General features: G+C 31.9%; 1 protein-coding gene across 2 annotated transcripts in view; it reads right to left on the bottom strand.

Annotated features, from left to right (window-relative positions):
• The window catches only part of USP34 (ubiquitin specific peptidase 34), a 241,464-nt gene that overhangs the window by 68,216 nt on the left and 146,411 nt on the right, over positions 1-26,837 (bottom strand). For both annotated transcript variants that reach the window (XM_054575403.1, XM_054575404.1), the window contains exons 29-41: positions 26,465-26,674; positions 22,673-22,798; positions 21,099-21,221; positions 20,698-20,781; positions 20,126-20,212; positions 14,423-14,623; positions 11,473-11,555; positions 7,589-7,629; positions 7,334-7,458; positions 6,180-6,332; positions 4,912-5,016; positions 3,465-3,520; positions 3,247-3,367 (exon numbers count right to left, since the gene is read on the bottom strand). In XM_054575403.1, the coding sequence (XP_054431378.1) occupies positions 3,247-3,367; positions 3,465-3,520; positions 4,912-5,016; positions 6,180-6,332; positions 7,334-7,458; positions 7,589-7,629; positions 11,473-11,555; positions 14,423-14,623; positions 20,126-20,212; positions 20,698-20,781; positions 21,099-21,221; positions 22,673-22,798; positions 26,465-26,674 (1,515 nt within the window). The remainder of the gene's footprint in view (positions 1-3,246; positions 3,368-3,464; positions 3,521-4,911; positions 5,017-6,179; positions 6,333-7,333; positions 7,459-7,588; positions 7,630-11,472; positions 11,556-14,422; positions 14,624-20,125; positions 20,213-20,697; positions 20,782-21,098; positions 21,222-22,672; positions 22,799-26,464; positions 26,675-26,837) is intronic.

The raw sequence follows: 26,837 nt of genomic DNA, 5'->3' as shown, positions 1-26,837 counted from the left end.
CTCAATAATTTATAGTACAAAATTAAATGTAAAAAATAAAATAATGAAAATATGAGAAAATATGAGTTTTCAAAGGCTAACACAAAATCCAAAAGCTATAAAAGATTAGTAAATCTAATTAAATACACTGAAAAAAATTCTTAGAAAAACAAGCAAAATAAAAACCACGAAGTCAAAAAACAAACAAAAAAATTACTTGTAATTTATATTACAAGGAGATAATTTCATATAAAAAAATTCTACAAATTAGTAAAAAGAAAATATCAATTATATATACAAATGGAAAATGAGGAAAGGATTTGATCAGGTCAGAGAAAAGGTAACACAAATAGTTTTCAAACACATGAAAAAAAACTCAACCTTATCCACAATTACAAAAAATGAAATTAAGAGAATCTTTTTCACCTATCAGATTGACACAAATTAAATATCTGGTAATATGTTAAGTTGGTAGAAATGTGGGAAAATAGTCACTTGCTCTCCTACTTTGTAGGTGGAACCATAATTGGGTCAGCCTCCATATATGGCAACATGACTATATTGAACAAAATCTTAAAGGTAAATACTATGTGAATCAACAATTTTACTTCAAGAATATTTTTCTACAGATTTCCTAAATGATGGATGTGTAAACATCACTTGTAATAATTTAAGACAATGTTCATCATTTGGAAGTGCATTAGATATGTTACATACATCCTGAAAAAGAATATTATGCAATTGTTAAAAAGAATGAATTAATTCCATATATACTGATATGAAGAATCTCTAAGGTAGGTGAGAAATACAAACTATAAGATAGTGGTTTTAAGGTCTTAACTACTGCAGATTGTATTGAATAGTGATTAAAAGCTTGGCAAAGGCAAGAGTCAGAGAACTTCAGTGAGGAGAGGCGCTTATCTTGTCAATACCTTAGTTTCACTATCTGTCAAACAGGGTTTAATAATATTATCTACCTTTTAAGAGCTCAAATACTTTGCCTAAGATAATTACTTGTATAAATCAATAACCAAAAGAGGGAAAGAAAAAACAAATGGTCTTTAAAAAACACGAATAATGAAGAGTAATTAAGACTTTTAGAAACATTTCCTGCACATACAATAAAAAAAGAGTTGGTATTTTCAAAATAGAAAACTTTTGAAATAAATGAGAAAAACGACCAAAGAACACACACAGAGCATGTATGGAAAATTCACAAGTTAATACAAATAGATAATACCTAAATGAAAATACTCATCTTCAACAATAACTGAAGAAATAAAACTAAAGCAACATAGACTATCAGATTTAAAACACTGACAGACATGTAAGGAATGTGGAGATGTCTGAGAAACTGGAGTTGCTACGTAACTAAAATTTTCAGCCTTTTTCAGTTAATGGCACACATAAACTGATTACTAAAATTCTGCGGCACACTAAAAAAATATGTGTATTTCACACATTGATAGTTCTTCAAAAACGATACAATGCAATGTCTGCAACAAATTATGATCATCACAGCAATCTGTTGACAAGGCACTAAGATTTGATGGTGTTTTGTTGTTTTTTTTTTAAACAATTTTATTAAGGTGTAATTCACATACTGTTCAATTCACCCATTAAGATTTATTTTTAATACCACCTTTAACGCAGGCTTTAAAAATAAACTTAAATGCACAGCTAATAATTTCAAAAAGCTTTAATTTTCATTACAACTAAGCATGCATATATATATATATATATGGTTGATCAGACAAAAAAAATTGTTACAATTTTGATTCACTCACATAGCCATTGTCATGTTGGCTTTTTTTTGTTTTTTGTTTTTTTTAAAAATGAGTCTAAGGGGAAAAGTGGTCTAAGGAGTCTAAGGGGAAGTGTTTAGTGCCCCTGACTAAACAGGTATTGAATGTTTTAAAAATTCTTGCAGCACACTGGTTGAAATTCACTGTCATATAGTATGTCTAGGAATATAAAATGATACAGCCTTTTATAAAGCGATGTATTCTGATTAAAATAAATCAAATTTAAAAATTTATGTGAGTATATAATGAAACAGGTGAGCAAAGATGTGCCCTGAACAGTATTTTTAAAATTAGTAACACATCCATAAAGATTACTTTCCTCATGTATTTTTTACATGTTTTCTTTATTAATGTATTCATTTTTAAATGAAGAAAGCACATCACAGAATGGTGTTTACATAACATAAATTATATACTTGTGTATTTATTATATCCACAAAAGATCCTGTAAGGCCATCTCCAAAGCATGATGGAAAACCAAACTAAATATAGGAATCTTTGTACTATCTGAAATTTTCTTCTTTACTTATGACTTCGGCTTTATAATGACGTGTAAGCAGAAAAATCAATTTCTATTTTAGAATAATAGTTCTATATTGGCTAATATATAACATAAAGCTTTAAAACTCTCAACAAAGTGGGAATAGAGGGAACATACCTCAACGTGATAAATGCCACCTATGACAAACCCACAGCCAACAACAATAACAACAAAAACACTTCAACCAGTAGAATTACAAATCAAATTATTCCCAATGGGTAAAATAAAAAAATGTAAGAAGGAACTGAAAGAAATAGCAGAGGAAAGAGCTTTATAGAATAGGGAAAGTAGCCCAGATTTAAACTAGATAAGACTGTCACCTTCCTTTATCTCAAGAATCTGTAGTCTATGTCTGGGGGACAATCTTCCATCCTTTTGGTTATTTTTGTGTTTCCTGACAAAATCAAACGACCTCAAGAAAACCCTCCAACCATAATTCAATCAATGCAAGCAATGACAAAAGTGCCAATGGGAAGAGTGAATAACTTAATGTAAAGAGTAATTAGACATTTATTAGTGTAGAGTCATTATGTGTACCAAATATTCAATAACAGATATTATGTTAAATGGGTCTTTAAAATATAAAACCAGTGAGACAGTTACTCCTTAATGACTAGTTATTATTTCCACTGTGTAAGTGACTATTCAAAATATTCAATCCCATAAACTATACCATTAAGTAGAGGTTGTCTCTCTACATACAGTCGTAGAAATTAAAACTTGTTTCTGCATTCTAAAATAAGCCTAAGGTTTATATTTTTAGGAATTATTTTATTCAAAGTTCACTTTTCCTGCCAGCAATAAAGGTCTACCAAACTTTACATCTGCATGTTTAAGGAAATTTCACATCTCCACATAAAATGCAACAACCAAAAGTTTCAATCACATTTCACATAGGTATCTGGATGTCTCAATACCTACCTGCCCTTCCCTTGAAAATTTAAAGGGTGGTTTGTGTTTAATAACACTTGTTGCAAGCCTGAGGAGTCCTGTAAGCCCATCATCTTCTATGTTACCATCCTGATGATCAAGTATCTCCCTGCTATAAAAAAAGAATACAGCAAAACAAGATAGTTCACATAATTATGTCCTTTATCTTTCCACAAGAATGTAATTGTCAATTTCACATCAAATTTTACCTTCGAATGCAGTCAGCCAAATGTCGTGCCAAAGCATCTAAGTCAAGGAGTGTTGTCTTAATACAAAGAGAAAAACAAAATTCAAATATAAATTTTTATGTTTAGTAGCTCAGATTATTAAAATAAAAAAATCCTTTCCTTGTAAGTAATAAGAATTTGGTTCTCCCAAATTCATTAATATATCAAGTAATAAATAAATTATTACTTATACATGATGTCAAATTAATAAATTACAGCTATAAACACATCACTGTTAGTCCTTTAAAAAAGATACAAATGTCTATAACAAATTATGATCATCATAGTAATTTCTTGAGAAGACACTAAGGTTTGATGTTGTTTTCTTTTTCCTTTAACAATTCTATTGAGGTGTATTCACATATTGTACAATTCACCCATTACGATTTATTTTGAACATGACCTTCAAACTAGGCTTTAAAAATAAATGCACAGCTACATAATTTCAAACACCTTTAATTCTCATTATAACTAAGCAAAAAATTAAAACAGATTTTACAAAACAAAACTTAATTTAAGAGGACTGTCAAAGAAACTTTATTTCTATAAAGGAAAATAACATTGTCAAGCAAAAAATATTAGATTCCTAGTTTAAATACACAGACCCAAGTTTAAAAAACAAATCAATGTTTATCTGACATCAATATTTTATCAATAATAATCAAGTAAATTAAAACATGTTCAATATTAATTTTTATAATTATTTCTCAAAGGAAAAGTAGAAAACTTTTAAGAATTCATATGTAAACTATTTCTTGAGAGTTCAAACACTAGAGGATATTTTAAATGTAAAGTGTATATACTGCACTTTGATCAAAACACATTAAAAAAATTAAAGAAAATGTTTCCTAAATATTTAAATGTATCTTCAAGTGTTTCTCATTTTTCCTGAGATCATTTAGATGCATTTTAGTTTACTAAATTTAAAGGGAAAAAACCCAAAATACCTTTTATGTACCAAGTTTGATTTTGAAATCAAGTAATTTTAAACAATACTTTGTTTAGATGAAAATATCATTTAGTATAAGAAAATTAGTGGAACAGCACACTAATAGTATTTGTTTAGCTTAAAATAACTTCTATTTAAATTGCAATTTTATTTTACATTCAGAACTTCAAACCCACATGCTATTACAGAAAGCTGTATTTAGTCTTTAGTCTAAATTTCACATTCTAAATCAGATTTTGCACCCACAAATCTTATTTAGAAGAGACAGGAAACTATTTATATACAGATACCAGATAAAGACCACTGCAACAAAGATCAAAGTAAGAAGAAGAAAAAGATTAGAGTAAAAGAGAAAGGTGCAAATACAGTAGAAGAACTAGGGCATTTTCAACTCATTGATTAAAATGCCTTTATAAGGACCTATAAAGTTATGAACACACATCTCTATTAACATAATAATATATAATTTCCTAAACATACCTGACTAGCGTCCTTTATGTGTATGTTGTCAACTAATTTGCACAACAACCAAAAATACTCTTTGCATCCAGGTTTTAACATTGGTTCTTCTTCATAATCATCTATCTATTAAAAACAAATTAACTTGTGAAAACATTTTTAAAAGGGAAATAACTTAAAATTACAACATATTTCAGAAATTAGGCTTTATAAAAAAAATTAAATCCCAATACAAACTAAACAGTAATCAAAATTTAACAAGAAAGAAAACTATTTTCTGTAAAATTAGAATAACTAGGTATACAGTGAATAATATGAGAAATTCCAGAAAAATGTTACTCTCGATTTACTTACAACCTACCTGAAAAAATATGAATATGTATAAAGCTAAATAATGTGATATAAATTAAGAATTCATTGAAAATGTAGAAACAAAAGAAACCTATGGATCATGAGTATATATACATCTACCCACATGCAGTGGTCTATTACAGTTTTGAAATCTGAAAAACAAAGAACACAATATATTTCTTACAGAGCTGATGACAGGTTAATATGGAGGAGGAAAAGTAAAATGTACAATGCAAAATGTTTCTGAGATCATTAAAATTTACTTGCTAATGTACTCAGGATTTATTATGTGGTAGAAGGCTTTTATAAGGCTAGTATATAAACTGAAAAGGGAAGGAACTGAAAATTCAGAATATCATAAGAATTAAAAAAAAACCCACCTATATGACTAAATGAAAAGGAAGCTACAATTTTGTTTCCCATCATTCAACTTACTAACACAAGGACCCAGAATCTAGTAAGAACAAACGCTGTTTCCAAAACAATATCCATGAGAGATCCCCTAGAGATGAAATCAAAGCACAGATTCTATTCCTAGGTATAACATGGTCACAGTATGTCACAATGCTGTCACTTTTTTTTTTTTTAAGATTTCATTTATTTCTTTTTAGAGAGAGGGGAATGGAGGGAGAAAGAGAGGGAGAGAAACATCAATCGGCTGCCTCTCATAGGCCTCCAAATGAGGACCTGGTCACTCACAACCCAGGCATGCACCCTGACTGGGAACTGAACCAGCAAACTTTCAGTCTGCAGTATGACACTCAACCCACTGTCACACCAGTCAGGACTGTCGCTTTAAGAACTATGTAACTATTGTCATCTTGGCAAAACTATATAAAGTAAACAAGTACTGAAAATTACTGTGAGGATATAATGATAAAATTGGGCAAAGAAATCTACAAAAATAGACATTGCTCCCAAACACAGTAAAATCTTACCCTGATAGGTTTGAGTGCCTGAGCATCAGGAAGAAATTTCAACAATGTTGAGGCTGCCAACAGCAGAAAAGAACGATTGATTGAGTCTCCTCCATCCAGCCCTGATAGAGATAACTTATAAAGACCATTGCAAGATTCATGACGGACTGCAGTCTAAATAAAAAAAGCAAGTTCCAAAGATAATCTGAGTTAGTATTAAAAAGTTAATATTAAGGTTAATATGTTGGCAGAAATAAAGTGGCTTCTTTAGTAATATACTGTAAAATGCAATGTTCTGATCACATACTTGTGCATGTAAGTAGTAGTATGATCAAGTACCCCAAAGTATACAGTAATGTGTAAAAACAAATTTAGAAATCTCAAATATGGCCACAAAATAAAACCAAATAAACACAACAGACAAATATAAAAAAGATTGAGGGGAAGATATACATATTAATTTATTTACAAGATTAAGTAACAGGATGAGATACTGTCATAGCAGGTAGCAATTTAGAAAGTATTTAGATATAAAATTTTACATATTCTAAGGGATCTTCCCAGATGTCACAGTAGTTTTCTGGGACACAGCCAGAACAAGAACACATATGCAACAATTCAGAGCTAAAGTTTTAGACAGTGGTGTCTAAAAAAGATGTGACTGTTGTGGCTGTTAGTGACAGTAAGAGTGTGTTTCTACTATTTCATTTAGGAATATAGTGTAATATCAAGATATGGTTTGTGAAAATTATATTGTCCTCCTTAGTGTCCATAATGGAATCAAAAGAAAATACATTTAACTTATATTTAGTCTCTCCTGTATCTAAGGATGCACTCCAATTAAACTAAAAACAAAATTTTCTAAAACATGAGTTACCAAAATTAATGCTCAAGTACCCCTGCTCAGAAAAAACCAAAGCAAAATAATCACTCTGTAAACAAGTATTTCAGAAAAAGGCAAATATGAATGATACAGAATATTTAACATTCACACTTAAGTGTACAAAGTTCAAAAGACTCTAGATCTTAAAGAGTTAAAAAAGCACATTCCAGATAATGTGATATATTTTTTATGGAATCATGTCCACTTGTTTCTATTAGCACCTTTTTATTATCAATGTTAACAATATGAAAAAATATGAAGAATAACTACTAATCTTCAATCTTTATCTTACCTCAGGAATAAGGAGGGTCAATTTCTTTAGCCAGTCTTGTAAATGATCACTATCAGCAAGGCTGGATTTCACTAAAGAACAGCAATGAGCCCAACTCACCAAGAGCCACATTGAATAATGTGAAACTAAAAACACAGAAAGTAAAAAATTAGAAAAAAGTATAAAGGCTTGTACTGTAAAGAAAGATGTCATATATAAATGCATCTAGTTATCCAAATATTTACCTATTAAAAATTAACTTTCTTGAACCCTTACCTTCATGTCTAGACCTGTGATCAGACTGAGCTTTCAAAACTCTGTAAAGTAAAAACATACCACCATTAATTAAATTCAGCAATGAATTGAAAATAACTCAATTTTTTACCACATATTCTTTAAAGTATATAAAAACTTTCCCCCTAAAAAAGATTAGATTTTAAGAAAGCTACTTTTATTATTTTTCTGTGATCTTTATCTTTTATTTTAAAATTTACTGGTAAAATCTTAGAGCAAACACCAAATAAATGTTCATTTAATAAACAAAATTTGAGTGACACCAAAATTTACCGATAAAAGTGAACTCAAAAAGTGTTCATGCTTTAGTTACTAAGGGGATGTGTATTACAAAGAGAAAAGTTATAACAGTTTAGTCTAAATTTCAGACTCCTTAAAAAAAAAAAAAAATCATGTATTGACATAAAATGCCCTTCCTTTGACAGGAAAAGAAGTTCTGAGATGTTCCAAATTAAATTACAGCAGGCCAGAGAGTGAGAGCAAGAGACAAAAGAGTATTTAACCAGTTGATAGTTGTGAGTCAACTAACAATAGACTGCTCACATTCCTGAATGCATGTTGCAACTTTGAATCAACTCATGACTGTTGGCCTCAACAAATCAAAAGCAGTAAATATTTCTTCCTTAGGGGCTATGCACCTACCCTAGAAACAGCTCATGCTTTATTTTTTCCCCCACCAACCCCCTTATCTGCATCCAATGTAAATTCTTTCAAAACAACTTACATCTTTCTTCCCCAAAACATAATGTATAAAGAGCCCATAAACTCCAGGATGGAGGACATGTTGTATACGCCATCTAGCCTTGTTTATGGTGATTTAGACTTCATGACCCAGGTCCTGGCCATTTTCTGACTACCATTTGGCTCAAACAAACCATTTCAGAACAGCTTTCAGCCATGAAAGTTTCTGTTTAACGCTTTTGTATTGTTAATGCCAATTTCTATCATGAATAGCAAAAAGCAAATCATTAAATAGTAGAGAAAACTAATTCAATTTAATATAATTTCACTTCTATTTTCCCCAAAACTTTTAGTAACTTCAATGAAAAATGTATTACTTCAATTTAAAGAAAGCTAAATAAATATTAAAAATTTATTTTAACAAAATGATTAAATATAGATTTGCCTTATAAACTTTAAAAAGCACTAATCTCTAGCATTCTCACTTTTTCATAATTCACAAAACATTTCAAAAATCCCAAAAAGCAAAGCTCACCCATATTATTAAAGTAAAAGTTACTAAAAAGTTAAAGTGTTATAAGTATTAATATTAAACATATTTTGATTTTTATCATATTAATTAACTTTACTAGCATACCCATCTATCTTTTAAATCTGTAGCAACAGACAATTTTTGATACCACAAGCAAAAGTTTGTTCTAGCTGCCCAGGTTGATACAGAACTCCTAGTACACTATGAATTGAGAGAGAAGGGGTAGGGGTTTATTAGATTTTAATGAGTTCTTTAAGAATGGAACTGCTGGACCTAGCCAGGTAGCTCAGTTGGTTAAATCATCTCAGCTTACCAAGGCTGTGGATTCCCAGTCGGGGGACATACAAGAATCAACCAATGAATGCATAAATAAGTGGAACAATGAATGGACATCTCTGCCTGTCCCCTCGTGCCTCTCTCTCAAATCAATCAATTAATAAATAAAAGCATGGAACTGCTGGAATGAAAACAAGAATTGCCACAGAGGGAACTCACTTGGATGGCAGCAGCTGGAATCAAATCTGCATATTTATATTTCATTGTGTGAGGTTAACAGAGTCAAGTGAACAAAAAGAATTAAAGCAGTCACTGAATTGCCTTAACTCAATATACTGTAGTGTGTGGGATACTGAGGTAAAGAATGTGTTAGAGGACAAGAAGGAAGAGTTAAGAAATGTTTAGCTGGAAAAGTAACTGGTGGCTGAACGGTTAAATGTATTTTATCATACAAATCAAGGCCATGTTATAGCACTTTCTTCATTTCCCCATGTTATCCATAGTTTTTACAAACTATGAGGTAAGGTATCTGGCACTGGAAATATATAATGCTGAGGAAAATAACACATAGTTCATATAGAACTCTTCGAGCCTAGTGGGATACAGCAAATATTGATCAAGAAATCAGTGAATTCAATTACATAAGACACTATAGTACATTAAAAAAGAAATAATCTTAAAATAATCATGCTATTTATATGCAACCAATGCCAATGAAAGTGACTTTTAATAGCATCTAAAAACAGCTAATAAGCTATTAGCCATAAATAAGATTTAACACTTTTAGAGCTGTTTACATTAACTTTATAAATCATTTAAGTATAATGGCAAACTTCAGCCCAACATAACACCTACAGAATACTAAGAAGTTAATTTTACATATTTTAACATACTTTATGTGATTATTTAAGGCATATAGTCAGGTCCTATGTATTAGGAATTATCCTATTTTAATTTCTACATTATTAAAATTTTCTATATTAAAAAATTTTCCAACATAGGTCAAATAAATGAAATCATGTTACATGTTTTAACTATATTCTTATATATACATTTCCAGCTCTGTTCGCTGAGGGTCTAGAAGCAAGGAAACACTGGTAGCAATGGGTATACCAAGCACCCATATTTTTGAGGTCCCCCACCAATAGGAACTATGGCTTCTTAAAATGGCTGATTCTAGGTCTAAGTCAGGGAAACTAAAAGCCTGGAAGACATTGCAATAACTAGAAAAAAAGGATTCCTCCTCTCCACAAAAAATAATGGGATATGTCAAAAGGACTCATTAACAAGCTTGATGAGGCCAACTCAAGTAAAATTTGAGCAAAGCTGTTAGTAATGATTTATATGTTGAAGGAAAATAATCCAAACTCATAATAAATAAATAAAAGGGAGGAAGAGAAAGCGCTTCCTCACAATAGAATGTCAACTAGTAAACATAAAAGGAAGGGTAAGAGTTAGAAAAATCACTAGTTTGTAAACATACTAATATTTTTAATTCAGGCAAGAATCATCACTGAATGCTAAAAAAAAAAAAGTATCAATGAATGAAAGTTTATTAGCAGCAGAAAATTTAAGCAGTCGCAAAATCTCTTCCCATGGGTTACTTTTAATTACAAAAGAAAAAAATCAGAAATCTTATTGCAGAGAAACATAAAGGAAACCAGGTTAACCAACCAAAGTTAGCATCCATAATAACGGGACAAACTGACATCAGAATGTATTGGGAAAGACACACTACTTATGGAGTATTCCTGCTAAAATGTATAATCTGAATCTAATCATGAGGAAACAATTAATCAGGAAAACCTAAACTGAAAGGTCCATTATAAAAGAATTGATCGGTACTGGTCAGAAATGTCAATATCATCAAAGAAAGGCTAATAAAGTACCGCTGATTAAAGGAAATGAAAATTATGACAACTAAATGCAGTAGTAGTAGTAGTACACGATCCTAAACCAGAAAAAGAATTGTTATAAGAGTATTAATGAGACGATCTGAATATCAACTGTATGTTAGGTAACATTTCTTGAACTTAAATTATTTTACGGTAGTGGCTAAGAAAAATGTTTTGGTCTTAGGAGATACATATCAAAGTATTTATTGGTTAATGGTCATGAAGTCTGAAACTTCTAGAAGATTTAGGACAATATGTAAATAAATGTTTTTGCACACACACAAAGAAAATACACACTCATGATTATATGATAAAATTGGCAAAATGTTTATAATAATATTCAAATTTAAATAAGCAGTATGGGAGTTCATTAAAGCACCCTACCATTTTTCTGTTAAGTATTAAATTTTTTCAAATTGAAGTTTTAAAACACTATATTCTTACTACAAATACATACATAAATTATGTTAAAAACATCATACCTAGGAGCCAGATTATCATACGTATAAGCAACAGACATAAGTCGCTGAATCAAACTGGTTCCTTGCACAAGAACAAGAAATACCTTTAAAACAAAAAACATTTTTAAACATCTTTAAATGCACTGAAACACAAAACTGCATTTTTAACCGAAGACTCCAAATTAATTTTTATCTATGACAAGAAAAGGAATATCCTAAGAATGGCCATTTGAAAACACAGTAGAAAAGTCTATGGCCATTCCACCCTGAATGCACCCGATCTCATCTGAAAATACAGTAAAAATATAAAATATTAGGAAACCAGATTTTTGTATCCAAACTTAAGACAGCAACTTTAACAAGAAAATATACAAAAATTAGAAATACACACACAAAACTATACTTTATATTTGACCCACAGATTCTCCGCATGTCACCCACTTGGGCAAGAAAAATATTGTATATTACGCAAGTGGATTTTTAGGGCAAAAGTGAAGAATTAAACATTTTCTACTTCTGAAACAAGAAAAAAGTCAAGCAATAGCAGATTCCTCAACCATACTCAAATACAGAAAAGCAATATAATGTACCAAGGATAGAGTATGGATTTTAGATTAAAAACCCTGAGGATCAATGTTGAGTTTGTTAACTTTCAAGCTGCGTGATTCTAATACTTAATTTCTAAATTATAATTCTTTATTCATATAATAGAAAAAAACATGTGCTAATTTACTGAGGAAAAAAAATCACTGAATTCTTTCTGTAGGTCAGAACCAATTTTTGGTACTTATTTATTACGGCACTGTTCTCATCCTGGAGATGTTAGATAAGTGCAGCAGAAAATAGAGAGCGCACTGTAACACAAGTATATACAATGTGCCAAATGTGCAAACCACAGGAGTAACAACTAAACCTGTCCCTGGAAAAATCAGGAAAGCTTCAAGAAAAACTATGTTTAGGTTGGAATTTGAAAGGTCAATTTGGAATTTGAATCTTCTTCAAGGCTATTAAAGAGAACAAATGAAATAATACATGACAGTGTATTACTATCTACAGTATACCAAAATTGGATGACTTTGCTGCCAAATGAGAACTTCTATTCCCAAACAGCTTAGATTTACATACTAAGCTCTAATTATTATGAAGAAAATAAACTAATGATATGATATAGTAAGCACTTTTGGTGAACTACAAAAACCTAACACTGGCATGTGCATAGAAAACCTCTCTAAAAAATGCTTTTAATGGGTAGTCACTTATGATTGGAGAGAAGTTCATTTACACATTCAGAATTATTTTCAGTAAGAATGTAATTGCAGTTTTTAAAAAACAAGTCAAGTCCTTTTTAAAACTCCTTTGTGTGCACACACACGCACACTTACCATATTTTTGGCGTGTATAATGTGCACTTTTTTTGCCAAATGTTTGAGGGAAAAATAAGGATACGCATTATACATGGGTAGTACTAATTCTGTATCTATATAAATGTTTTTAATTCTTTTATTTATGCTTATGTGTTAAAAAGTGTTACTCTAGAGAGCAATAACAATATCTGCATGTTCAAAAATAAACACTAAAATTCCTTTAGAATACAAAAAACAAGTACATCTAAAGATAGATAGATAAACAAATAAATAATTGAATTGAAAAATTAAAACAGAAGTTTTTTTCCCCCTCAAAGTTTGGGCCAAAAACGTGGGTGTGCATTATACATGGCAAATATGGTGTATATATATTTACATTATTAACATCTCATGAGGAAATCACTACTAAGGGTCAAAAGCTTCAAAATTATGAATAGATGAAAAGGAGCACATTTGAGTTTTTTACATTATAACCTAGAATACTAGCAGAGACCATTTTCCCCACTTAACCCTAAAATAGTAGCACTGACCGTTTTCCACTTTTGACCCCAAAATTCCAAAAGGGAAATAAGCTCTGGGTTTCCATTTATAGTAGCAGTTTCCAACCTATAATCTCTGTCTCTATCAGAAACCAACTCATTACTCTAGTATTTCTTAGGCAGGTATGAGGTGAGGCGCTGTTCTTAAAAAAGATTACAAAATGAGTAAGAGATTTCACTCAAAACTCATCTTCATCTCTCCCCACTTCCTAGTTCACTGACAGCAACATTGGAAGGGCAGATATATGATCACATGAACAGCAGAATTCACAGTCATAAATAATTCTAATTTTATTGTTGGTTATTGTGCCATTTTCTTCAGCTCTACATCTACCATTTTATATACTTGCTCTGCAATTCTAGGGCTGGTACATGACAAATCAACTCCCACCTTTCCAAACTGACTTCTTATTAGGTTCTGTCACCCTATTACTTCTTTGGTTTTTTTTGTTAGCACTGCTCCAGAAGTATTTTACCCAGAAAGGCAGTTGGTTTCAGAAGCAAGAGTAGAACCCCTTTCTTCAGAGGCCTAAACCCCAGTTCCACAGTATTCCTCCTATAAGCTTCTGATTTCAGAACACCCCAACCTATTCCTTTTGTATGTTCTACAAACCCTAGGAGTGGTAAATGGTTACTTGTCTAGGTTACCCCAACATTTCCTTTTTTTATATTTTCAGACCTCTAAAACACACATAAAACCAATTCTCTATGTTAAATTTCCTCTGTTGAAATATCTAAGTGGTTTGTTTTCCTGAATGGACCCTAATACACTCGGTGATATATTACTGTGTCCGAATAATAAACTCAATCTTACAGTTAAATAATATTGAAATACAATGTAATTCATTCCTGCATTTTGGATGATGGATTGAAAACCATTATTGGTTCATAATTACTTCTGCTTTAAAGTGAAGGTGTCACTTCAGCTAAGTCACACCGTGGTAATGTAGAATAGTATTTCTTATACATTAGTGTATTTCATAATTTTGGAAAAACAAAAATACATAAGCTCTCTTAAAACATAAATAAATTCATTACTACAATTTAATAACAACTTCTGTACGTTACCTCTGTTAATCTTGGTATATGAAGACCTTTAGCATGATCACCAGCAGCCTTTCTTGATTTACCAGGCCAAGTTCTTTTCCTATGGCTTTCTGCTATACCAGACCAGGCAAAGACATCATGATAAGCTAAATCCAAATCAGACGGATCTACTGCAAACTGGCATATTAGCTTCAGCAAGCAAGCCAGACAGTCTAGCTGCCACTGTGGATAAGAAGAAAATGTCATTTCCCTATTTTAACTTATTTAATATGGCTACTATACAACTTGAAATGAAAGGATATAAAATAAAAATAATTATAGCTAGTACTTAAACCACATGCACAGAATTTTGCTGAACATTTATTACAGTTACTAACAATCCAATTTCATAAAAATGAAGAAAAATATGTAAACACTAAGAGGATGTATTTAATGAAATGGAAATGACACTTGCATTCCTATCATGAAAGCATCATACAAATGTACGTAATAGAAAAATGCAGCTTTTTAAAATTTACCCTACTCAAATGTACAATAATTTAACAAAATATTGAAATGCTAACAAAGATATTTACCTACAAATAAAATGAACTGAGAGACAAAGTACTGCAAGTTGTTTCTCCACACAAGATGTACATACTCTAATATTTTGGGGCCAAAGCAATTCTCAATAGTTCTAGAAAAGAATTCAACTGAAACTATTACATTTGTATATGAATATTTAAAATAAAATTAGAAAAGAAACATTTCTTCAGTAAACTTTAAATAAGTAAGAATACCACTTAGGTCAAGATGAGAGTTTCAGAGCTTTCTCTAGAGTAGTCCTTTTCTTCCTATTTCCTAACCTCACTGCCAAGTGGTATATCTATATCAATATGCCAAGAAACACAAAAATCCTATGAAACTGGTTTTCAAGAAAGGTACCAAGAAATTTAAGTGAGGCAAATGGTGCCAGAAAAATTGGACAGCCATATTAAAAAAACAAAGAAACAACACCTCAACCTTACTCCCCCTCATACACAAAAGTTAGTACAAAATACATGACAAATCTAAATGTGAAACATAACAATAAAACTAACAGGGGAAAAAAAAAGCAGGAGAAAATCATTGTGATCTTAAAACAGAATTTCTTATATAGGATACAAATTTTGTTAAAATTAAAAACTCTACTTAAAGAACCATCAATGTTTATATATGCAAGCCACAGACTTAGTGAAATATTCCTAGCACAGTAGCCCAACCTTATCCATGGTTTCATTTTCAGTGGTTTCAATTGCTCATGGCCAACTAACTCTGAAAATATTATATGGAAAATTGTAGATGTAAACAATTCATATGTTTTAGATTGTGCATGATTCTGAGTAGTGATAAAAATCTCCCACCATCCTGCTCTGTCCCGCCCAGGACTGGAATCATTCCTTTGTTCGGTGTGGCCACACTGTATACACTACCTACCCATTAATCACTAATTAGATGTCTTGTCTTGGTATTTCAGTGCTTGTGTTCAAGTAACCCTTATTTTACTTAATAATGGCCCCACAAGGCAAGAGTGGTGATGCTGCCAATTCGGATATGCCAAAAAAAAAAGTTGTAAACTATATGTACGTAAAAGGAAAAACAAAGTATATACAGGATTTGGTTCTATCCGTGGTTTTCAGGAACCTTCTGGCATCTTGGAATATATCTCCACAGATAAGGGGGAACTACTGTACATATACCTGGCAAAACAAAACAAAACCAAACCAAAAAACCCCGTCCAAATTCTTCACAGAGACAAAAAAAAAGTCCAAGATATGAACAGACACTTCACAAAGGAAGATGAAACACATGGTCAATACGGAACTTAGGGGACAGAGTGAAAGCAGTGTTAATAGGAAAATTTATAGTTATAAACATTTATGTTAAAAATCCAAGAAAGGCTTGGCTGGTGTGGCTCAGTGGACTGAGCACCTGCCTGCAAATCAAAGGGTCACCGGTTCAATTCCCAGTCAGGGCACAAGCCTGGGTTGCAGGCAAGGTCCCCAGTAGGGGGTGCACGAGAGGCAACCACACATTGATGTTTGCCTCTTTTTCCCTTCTCCTCTCTAGAAATGAATAAATTTTTTTAAAAATGCAAAAAAGATCTAAAATAAGCAATCTAACTTTACAACTTAAGGAACCAGAAAAAGGACAAACTAAACCTACAGCTAGCAAAAAAGAAATAATAAAGATTGGCAAAGAGCTACAGATGGGAGAGACTAGAAAAACCAATGAAAACAGAAGTTGATTCTTCAAAAACAATAATAAAATTAACAAACAGCTAGAAGGACTAAGAGAAGAATGAAGTTACTAAACTCAAAGATGAAAAGTGAGAATATTTTTACCAATTCTACAGGAATATAAAGGATTCTAAGAGTACTATGAACAGCTGTATATAAAAAAATTGGATAATTTACATGAAATGGACAAATTTCTAGAAACACAAAACCTACCAAAACTCATTGATAAAGGAATAAAAATATGAATAATGCTCTCCAATTCAGAAAGAAAAGTACTATATGATTTCATTCATATGTGGAATCTAACAAACGAGTGAAATAGAGACAGGCTCATAGACAGAGAGCAGGCTGACAGCTGTTGGGGGAGAGTGGCTGAAGGGGTAGAGGAACTGAGCAAAAAGGGAAAAAAAGAAAAAACTCATGGACACAGACAATAGTGTGGTGACTGCTTGGGGAAGGTTGTGGGGGGTGGTGTAGAAAAGGGTACAGAGGGAATAATTAGTGATGGACAAAAACTTGACTTGGGGTGACGAATACACAATACAGTATATAGATAGATGATGTGTTACAGAATTGTGCAACTGAAACCTGTATGATTTTATTCACCAGTGTCACCCCAATAAATTCAATAAAAAGGAAAAAACGCAGATGGAAAAATGTCAACTGTAGTTGAAAAATAAGATTTTAAAATATTAAAATCAAATTACTTCTAAAAAATAAAAAACTAAAATGCAGTTAGAAAATAAATGAAATTAAATATCTGAATAGACCCATAACTAGTAAGGAGATTAAATCAGTAATCAAAAATCTCCCAACAAAAAAGTCCTGAACCTGACAGCTTCACTAGTATATTCTACCAAATATTTAAACAACTAATACCAATCAATCATTCTCAAATTTCTCCAAAAACAGAAGAATGGACACTTCCTAATTCATTCTATGAGGCCTATATAACCCTGATATCAATGCCAGAGAACACTACAAGAAAACAGCAGACCAATATCTGTCCTGAACACTTACGCAAAAATCCTTAACAAAATATTAGCAAACAGAATTCAGCAACATATGAAAAGGATTATACACCATGATCAAGCAGGATGTATTCCTGGAATGCAAGGATGATTCAACATACAAGAAGTAATCAATATAATATACCATGTCAACAAAATAAAGGAAAAAGACCACATGATCATCTCAACTGATGCAGAAAAAGTATTTCACAAAATTCAGCATCCTTTAGTGATAAAATACTCCAAAACAGGGATAGAAGCAAACTACCTCAACATAAAAATGTCACATATGAAAAATCCATATTGAAAATCATATTCTATGGTGAAGACTGAAAGCTCTTCCTCTAAGAGCAGTAACAAGGCAAGGCTGACTGCTTTGACCACTTCTCTTCAACATACTAGTGAAGGTTTGGCCTGAGTAATTATGCAATAAATAGAAATAAAAAGTAATTGCTAATGAGTTTCTTTTATGGGTGATGAAATTGTCAGGGAATTAGACAGTGGTAATGGTTGCACAACTTTGTGAATATACTAAAAATCATTGATTTGTACATTTTAAATTAATTTTATTGTATGTGAATTATATCTTAGGAAATTAACAGTTTACCTCAACTAAGTTCATTTTAAAGGAAATAAAATTGGTTAAGAAACAAGAATGATTCTGAATCATATTTATAACATATTAACAGAGATGTACCATAAATAGGGGACATATCAGTTGACTTAAAGCAATCTGTGTCTCAGGCATGCCTGGCACCTCAGACATTGCTAGGCTGTAAGTGTGAGATATGGTAGTTAATTTTTCTTAACAGTAATATTTCAAAAGTTTCCCAAATTTCAAGGGAAACAAAGAAAATCTTTAGCATGATTCCCTGTAAACTTCATTCAAAACTAAATGTAGTGTATTTTATAAACAAAATTCCTAAAAATGACATATAGCTACTCATTACAAATTTTAGTTAAATACTCCCACCATGCCAAAGAACTAAAAGGCACCTTATAATTCTGAGAGATTAACTGTACAAGAAAGACATGATTAACAATAAAACATAACAAATAGACATTTAAATGATAAGACAGAATTATAATAATTATTATAGTATAGGAACCTATTCTAATAAGGAAATATCTGTAATAAAACATGTAAAGTAAAAATGTATTGTTTTTCATTTCAAAGTACTGAAACCAGTGTTAAGATAACAATGGTTTCTAAATGTATTTTCCTTTATTTATTTTTTTGAGCTTTCAGAATTTTTACTGAGAATCAGAAATGGCCATGGCAGGGTGGCTCACTTGGTTGGAGCATTGTCCTGGACATCAAAAAGGTTGTGGTTTCAATCCCCGGTCATGGCACAAACTTGGATGTGGGGTTGATCCCAGGTTAGGGTGCATACTGGAGGCAACTCATTGATGTTTCATTCTCACATCAATATTTCCCTTTCCCTTTCTCTCTAATCAATAAACATATCCTTGGGTGAAGAATAAGAATTAAAAATGTCTCAGATATCACAGCTTCCACCAAGAACTTTATATGTAAGAGCTGATCACTACAGCTACCTGATACAATAAAGGTGGTCAAGAGAATAGTCTATGCATAGTTAATCATTAACCTTTTAGAGGTATAAGTATTTTATATCAAATCAAGACACCTGACTCCTATGTTCCAAGGTAATTCTTAAAAACAAGTACTAAAAAATTAGTATTTTAACAGAACCTTTGATAATGTTGCTCTGCTTTGTTGGAGGTGAAGAAATGGAGCATCCTTTCCATTTGGTTTAAAACCAGATGGTGTAGTATAGCATTATGAATTTTTTAATATTACACAAGTAATTTTATTTTCCTAATATTAGAGAATAGTGGTTCTTCAATTTAATAGGAGTAAAGCACCACTTGTCAAAGTTATCATTTTGTTGAGGACCAATAATTTTGTAAAGTACTATAAAAAAATACTGCCACCCTGCAATATTGCTTTAAAAATTTCTAAAAGCTTACTCTTAATTTCTACACCCAATTGATTGCAGAATAGTCAAAATGGTATGGATACATATTTCTGAATACTACTACTATAGAAAAAAATGGTCAAAACAAAAATGAAAGAATGAAGATTTTTCAAAACATTAAATACATATACCAAGTTTTTTTTTTTTAAAGAATACAAAGTTTGGGATTAATTCTAATATATAATTTAGCAACCTAAAGATAAAATGTTTATAATTAGACACAGTTCAGAGTCATTCATTTTAGCACTTAAAAAAATTGTAAAGGAGTTGACATGGAGAACTCTTTCTGAATAATTACTCTATCAGATCTTATTTTTATAAAAACTAATTTCTACTATACTCCACACTCTCCTTTGCTACAGTAATATAGCAAAAGTTATACTTGCTAATAAGAGATGGAAATGCTTAAAGTAAGATAACTATTTTAACTAGCTAAAACAGTGAATTTTCACTTACCACAGTCCAGGATTCCTGCTCTTTAGGCTCCAGGATTCCAGAATTAAAAATTTCTAGTAACTGTTGAAGTCCTCCAGCAGCAACAAACTGTAAGCAATTGTGAGCATGGTGGTAAGAGAAAAGCAGCTATGTAATGAAGACCTGTTTTTTGATTCAGTAACTGTCTATGTGTAAGTAAAATGTTACATATCTTTCATTTAAGAAATCTCTTTGACCTAAATAACCAAAATAACTTCTATACAAAGTAATAACATATAGCATATTTTTAAGAATTTTTAAAATAGATTCTTGCAAATATCTACAACATATCTTTATATTCCATTAACCATTTAATCCCAAACACTGGAATGCCATAACACAGTAGTCTAATGAAGAAAACATGTGTTAAAAAATAGGAGCACCAAGACATTAATACAGTATCGGCTTATAGTGATTTAGAGTAATAAACAATTTTTAAACTACATTTTATTTTAATAAATTTGTTTAAAACCAATTAATAATTATGGCAACTTCTTTTGAAGAGTTAGAAATTATTTTTTTTAATCAATATACTGCAAAACACAACATCCAACCTTGCAACTCCAGGAATTTTTACTATTTTCCACTTGATCCTCACTTGAATCATCAGAGTCTGGATAAAGATCACTGTAACTTCCCTGTAGGAAAGGCAGAAATGATAAGAGAGAATAGCAAGAGAAAAAAATATTCTGGAAATAAAACATAAACTCTGGCCCTGGCCAGGTAGCTCAGTTGGTTAGAGCATCATCCTGATACACCAAGGTTGTCTTTTTGATTCTCGGTCAGAGTACATACAAGAAGCAACCAATAAATGCATAAGTAAGTGGAACAACAAATCGATGTTCTCTCTCTCTCTCTCAAATCTTAAGTGAATGAATGAATGAATGAATGAAAAGCAATCACTCTCTCCAGAGATAAAACAAATATTTAATGACAACAATGGCAATGAAATTACCGTTGACTCTCTCCTTATTCTTCTGTTAGGTTTTCCCAGTGCTTCAATAATTTCCAGGGCATATAACAGCTTGTGAGCACTCTTAATTTTGAGGAGTTCTTTCCAATTAAGTCCATCATTACTCTTAAATTAATAAAAGAAAACATAAGTCATGCCAGCTTACTAAGGGAATACCCCCCAAAATTAAAGAAATTGACACTAATATAAAAACCCAATTATTACATATACATTGAAATATATTCAAACATGTTAAAAACAATTATATAATTGGTACTAACGGTATGATTAAAACATCAAGGTTGGGTAAAAAGATAAAAGAAGGTGAAGGGATTAGTCAAAGAAAATATATGCATAGTCCATTGATACAGACAGTAAGGTGAAGGCCAGGGGTGGGGCCGGGGCTGGGTGGAGGTGGGCACAGAGGGGAGGAAATGGGGGACATCTGTAATAGTGTCTATAATGAAAAATAAAAAAAGAATCAACCAATGAATGCATAAATTAGTGGAACAATAAATCACTGTCTCTCTTCTTCCTCTCTAACAATCAATAAATTTTTACAATTACTCATTAAATTTGTTAAAATAATATTAATACACAAACAGCAGGATAGGAAAAAATTTTATCCTATTAACCTTCACAACAGTTAAATCAATTTATCATCTGACCTATACAAAAACAACGCAGCCTAGCTGAACTTTTAAGGACATAGTAAAGTCTATATTTAATGCTTGTAAGCTACACCAACCCATCTAAGTCATATGCAAATACATATATTTAAATAAATTATTTTATACTCTCAACTTATGAAATTGTTATTCACACTTAGTGTGCACCTTTGACAGTATTATTATACAGAGCTACTCTGAATCATGAACCACTTTCCAGGACCACCTCCTTCACTTCTAAGTCATTCGAGAGATACAGGACCTTCTGAAATCACATGACAAGACAAAGTCCCAAATCATAGATACCATTAGCATAGCATTAGGGCATTTTTTTCCCATTCATCTTATAGGTGTTCTGTTGGTATTTCCAGAAAGTAACCCCTTATTACATTGCTTTTAAATGTAATCTCTAATTTTAACATATGTCTTTATAAAGATACCTAACACACGTGAGGTTATGCCCCTAGGGGAAATTAACAAATATATATTAGATTTCTTAGCCTTATTTTTCTCACCTAATTCTATCAGCTGACTTGTATAACATCCAAAACAAGCACTGATGCATGTCATTAAATGATAGTGCTTCTCTAAACATTTTTGTTGTCAAAAACTAAGCAACAGTCAGAAAATACAGTTATAGAAAAAAACACTAATACAAAGGCAAATCCATATTTTCTATAGGTAATTTTAGCAAACATCCTTGCCACATATTTAACCTATGTTATTCAACCTCACTAATGTTTAAATAAACATTAAAATGATTATTTTAACATTAATGATTGACTGGGACTTTTTACCAATCAAATAAATTTTACTGAAGATACAGGTCAAAAAGCAATCTCATACATGCCAGTGGGAATGTAAACTGATACCATCCTCCAGGAGAATAAAGAGATTCTGTGGGCTTACCTGTTCATCTGAGATATTCTGGAATGCCATCAACATGTTAGGACATGTAGGAAGAAGCATCAGTAGTTCCCATACACGCCTAGAGAGGTTTTCTGCATGAAGATGAAGTTCTTCACATCTTAAACTCTACATAAATGAGAACAACTACTTATCAAGATGGATCAGTAAAAAACAAAACAAAACCCTAAACTTAAGTTCAACTTTTTTTGCATAAAATCGCTAATTATCAAGTTTATTAATATGTTATAGTCTTACTTTAACAGTGAGAAAGAAATTATTTCTTATGTGGTAAATATATTTATTCAATAAATTAACAGTTATGTCAAAGTTGTGCTCTGTCAACTTGGTACTGAACACTTTTCTGGGGAGAAGAGTGATCTGTAATTCTGGCTCCTTTCCTCAGGAAACTTTTCAACTAAAAGTGAAAATGTCTGTTTATAAAGAAATTTCAATAGGACTATTATCTGTTTCCTCTTTGCAGGTTACTATTCTAAGAATGACAAAGACTTCATGAATTAAATCCTTAACCTTATGTTTAGAAAAAAAGAGTACACCTGTTCCTTTTTTCCTATTGCCTATCCATACTTTATTTTCCACTCTCAGATGAGCAGTGATTAAGATGAAAGCAGAAATTTTTCTACTTTTTTCCATTATCATTTGTTAACCTGTTTCCAATTTGCCCCAAGAATACTTGCCAGGAGCACTTGCGGCTGCAGCTTTTACCCCAAGATAACTCACGGATTACAGCCTTACCCTTACGATATATCTTGTTTTTATTATTATTTTTGCACTGCTCTAGTATGTTGATCTTTGGAAACAAATGACATCATTCTATTTATAGCATTCTGCTTTTAGTAGTGAGAGCAAGCAGCACCTTTTTTTTTTTCCCTAAATGGAAAATGGGTTAAATCTGAACTCTGTAAAAAGCTCAGATAATAGATAAGCTACAGGATGTTTCAGGAAGTATGTAAGAAATGGGCATGTTTCCTTATTTTTTATTTTTCATTAAAGCACAACCCCAAGAGTTAAATAAGCAGCAAAAGCTTATTTTCAATCTTGGAATTTTCCAAAGTATGGATTTGTACATTATTATTCTACCACTGCGTCTGTCATAATTTTGGGAGGTATAATAAAGTCTAAGAGATGCCAAAGGACTCTTCTATGCATCTACAAGAAGGGATTTGGCTCTTTTGAATAATGGTATAAAGCTAGTATACTTTGAAAACAAGGGAATGTTAGAGACAGAGCTTCAAGGTAAACTTTGCTTTTCACAACTATAATGAAGAGAGAGAAGCAATCCAAGTAATAATTTTGCTTTAGTTGAGAAAATGGCACTGAAAATTCTTCAGTAAAATACAGTTCATTCCTTTGTAAACACCTAGTGTTAAAAAAAAGACTGAACTCTGCAAAAAAACAAAAACAAAAAAAACACAAATTGAAGGAAAAAAAATTCTCCCATCTGTATATGACTATGTTCTATGTTATGACTAAAAGGTGCTACAATATGAGTGAAGATCCTTTATTTTTACATTCCAGTCTGTATCAGTCTTACAACAAACTCCACATCAACAATGACACCACAATGTTCAATGAAATATCTGCTAAAAAATGTGTTTCCCTTCTGATCTAGGCCTCATGTGGACTATTCCAATGGCCTATTAACTGGTCTTTCACCTCCAGTCATTGGTTTCCCTAATACATCCCCCACACTCACACCTAAACTTTGTTTCTAAAAGCCCAGAAAATGATCTCATTTTTTTGCTATAAAACCTCTCATGACAATGACAATTCATTTTACAAAAAATAAAAAAACTCATATCGTTCCTCTGTGGTATTGCTTACAATCTCCTTTTTGTCCTTATATTTTTACTATGCGATATTCACACTCCCAAGTTTTTCAAACATGTCATTCACTATCCTGTGAATCTGTAATATTCCTCTTCACTCTCATCAGCAGCTGGACCCAATATTAATGACTCCCTTTTTGCGAAGTCCTTCCCCCATTTTTTTTTCTTTCTCTTACATTCCTGTAACACACTAGATAGAATACTGGTCCTGCAACACTGGGAAATTCTTGTAATTATCTTTCTCTCTTTTAAATTGCCAATACAGTGTTGAGATAAAGTAAAAGGTCATTAAGTATTTATGGCATAAAATTAAAAAGGTGAAGAAATGAGAGATTCATGGGCATCTATTATTAATTATTCTGCTTAAACAAAAGGGGGATTTCTTAGGAATTTAAAAATATGCCACTACAAAAGAAACCAGACTACCAGTAACAGAGGACTTAGTGGCTACCTCTGCATCCATGATCAAACATGTTTTGGAAACATAAAAGGAAGTCACTTAATATTCTTGGGAACAAAAGAACAGAACCACAGCCATCAAAAGCAAGCCAGAAAAGCACTACTATTAATTAACTGTCACTCAATTTCAAAAAAATGATTCACTGGATGAGACACATCAATAAACAACATCTTAAAATAAGTCCATTTAAAGGCATTAAAAAACAAAGTCAGTGGACTGAAATGATTCCTTTAAGTGATTTATACACACTACTGACTTTTTTAAAAATTTCATTTATTATTTTTAGAAAGAGAGAATGGAAGAAAGAGAAGTAGAGAAACACTGATGTGAGAAAGAAATGTCAATCAGCTGCATGTTGTATGCACCCCAACCAGGGACCAAACCCACAACCCAGGCATGTGTCCTGACCAGAATCGAACCAGTAACCTTTCGCCTGGTCGGACAACACCCAACCAAGTGAGCCACATGGGTCAGGGACACACTACTGACATTAAATACCAGCTTTATAGTGAAAAGCCACAAAATTACTTGTCTAGAAAAACTCTTTGAGATCCCAACTCATATATCCAATTGCTTACTTGACATCTATACTTGATATACCAGGGGTATCCAATTCTTCATCTCAAATGGAATCTCAAGCCAGAAACCTGCATGCCTTCTCAATTTTCCTTCACCCTGAACCCAAGTCTATGCCTAATCTTAAGCCAATCTACCACCAAGTTCTGTAATTTTGACCTGCCATCCATTTAATTATGTTCACTGCCGCTATTCTATTTCGGGCACTATCAACGCTTCCTTGGACTCCTTTTCTATTCTTGCCAAACAAACCTATTACCTTTAAAACAAAAATCAGAACACATCTCTCTCTCTCCCCCTCTCTCTGTCTCTCCTTAAACTATTTTAATGCTTTCCACTTTACTCTCAATAAAATGAAAATGGCTTACATTCTTATTCTAGTCTCCCATCACCCTCCACATTCTACAAACTAGCTTTGTAACAATTCCTAGACCTATCTAATTCCTTCTCATATCAAGGGCTTCAAGAATCAAATTACTCCACCCAAATCATTCCTCATTCTCTTCATTTAGCGGGCTCCTTTTCATCCTTCTACCTCAGATTATCTATATTCTCCCTCAGAGAAACCTTCCTTGACCAAATAATATATAAACAGGTCTCTATCACCACATCCTAATACTGGTATGTCATGTTTCAGTCTTAGTGCCTATCTCTATCTGAAACTATTTATCTGTTCAGCATGTCAATTATCTGCCTTCCCCATGGGATTCAATGAAAGTTGAAACTGCTTATTTTGATCTTCGTAAAACAATACTTTAAACAGTATGCCTAGATCATATTATACACTTTAATAGCTAATGAATAAATGGTTTCTAGATTTTACTGCTCTTAAGAGATTAATGAGAAAATTATTTTCCACTCTACAGAAAGACAAAACAAAACTTTGTAAAAATAAAATGATAAAGTCACCTCACTATCTTCCACTGCCACTTTTCCTGAGGGTGGTTTAAATGATGCAAGCATCTCTAATAAATCAAAAAGAGTAGTTAAGTGAGGTTCTTGTAAAAGCAAAAGCATTGGAATGTTGTCTTTCTGAGGGGGTGGTAGGCAAGATGCTGGCAGCTGAACACCTTCTCCTTTCCGTTCTCTCCTCGGTGCACCCAAAGATACAAAAACCATCTGTAAAAACAGAAGCAATGGGAAAAAAAACAAAAAACAAATAGTTATACATACCAAGTTTTTGGCTTAACAAATCTCTGAAGTATAAAGTAACTTCATTTAAGATTTAATATAACAAAAGCAGTAAGAATGGTTTTTAAACTGTGCCTTCAAATATTCCACT

The sequence above is a fragment of the Pteronotus mesoamericanus genome, unplaced genomic scaffold (assembly GCF_021234165.1).
Source record: "Pteronotus mesoamericanus isolate MK-2021 breed Mesoamerican mustached bat unplaced genomic scaffold, CSHL_Meso_final contig_291, whole genome shotgun sequence".
NCBI classification, from domain to species: domain Eukaryota; kingdom Metazoa; phylum Chordata; class Mammalia; order Chiroptera; family Mormoopidae; genus Pteronotus; species Pteronotus mesoamericanus.
The sequence above is the reverse complement of the archived record's forward strand: the minus strand, read 5'-3'. Positions and strand labels throughout refer to the sequence as shown.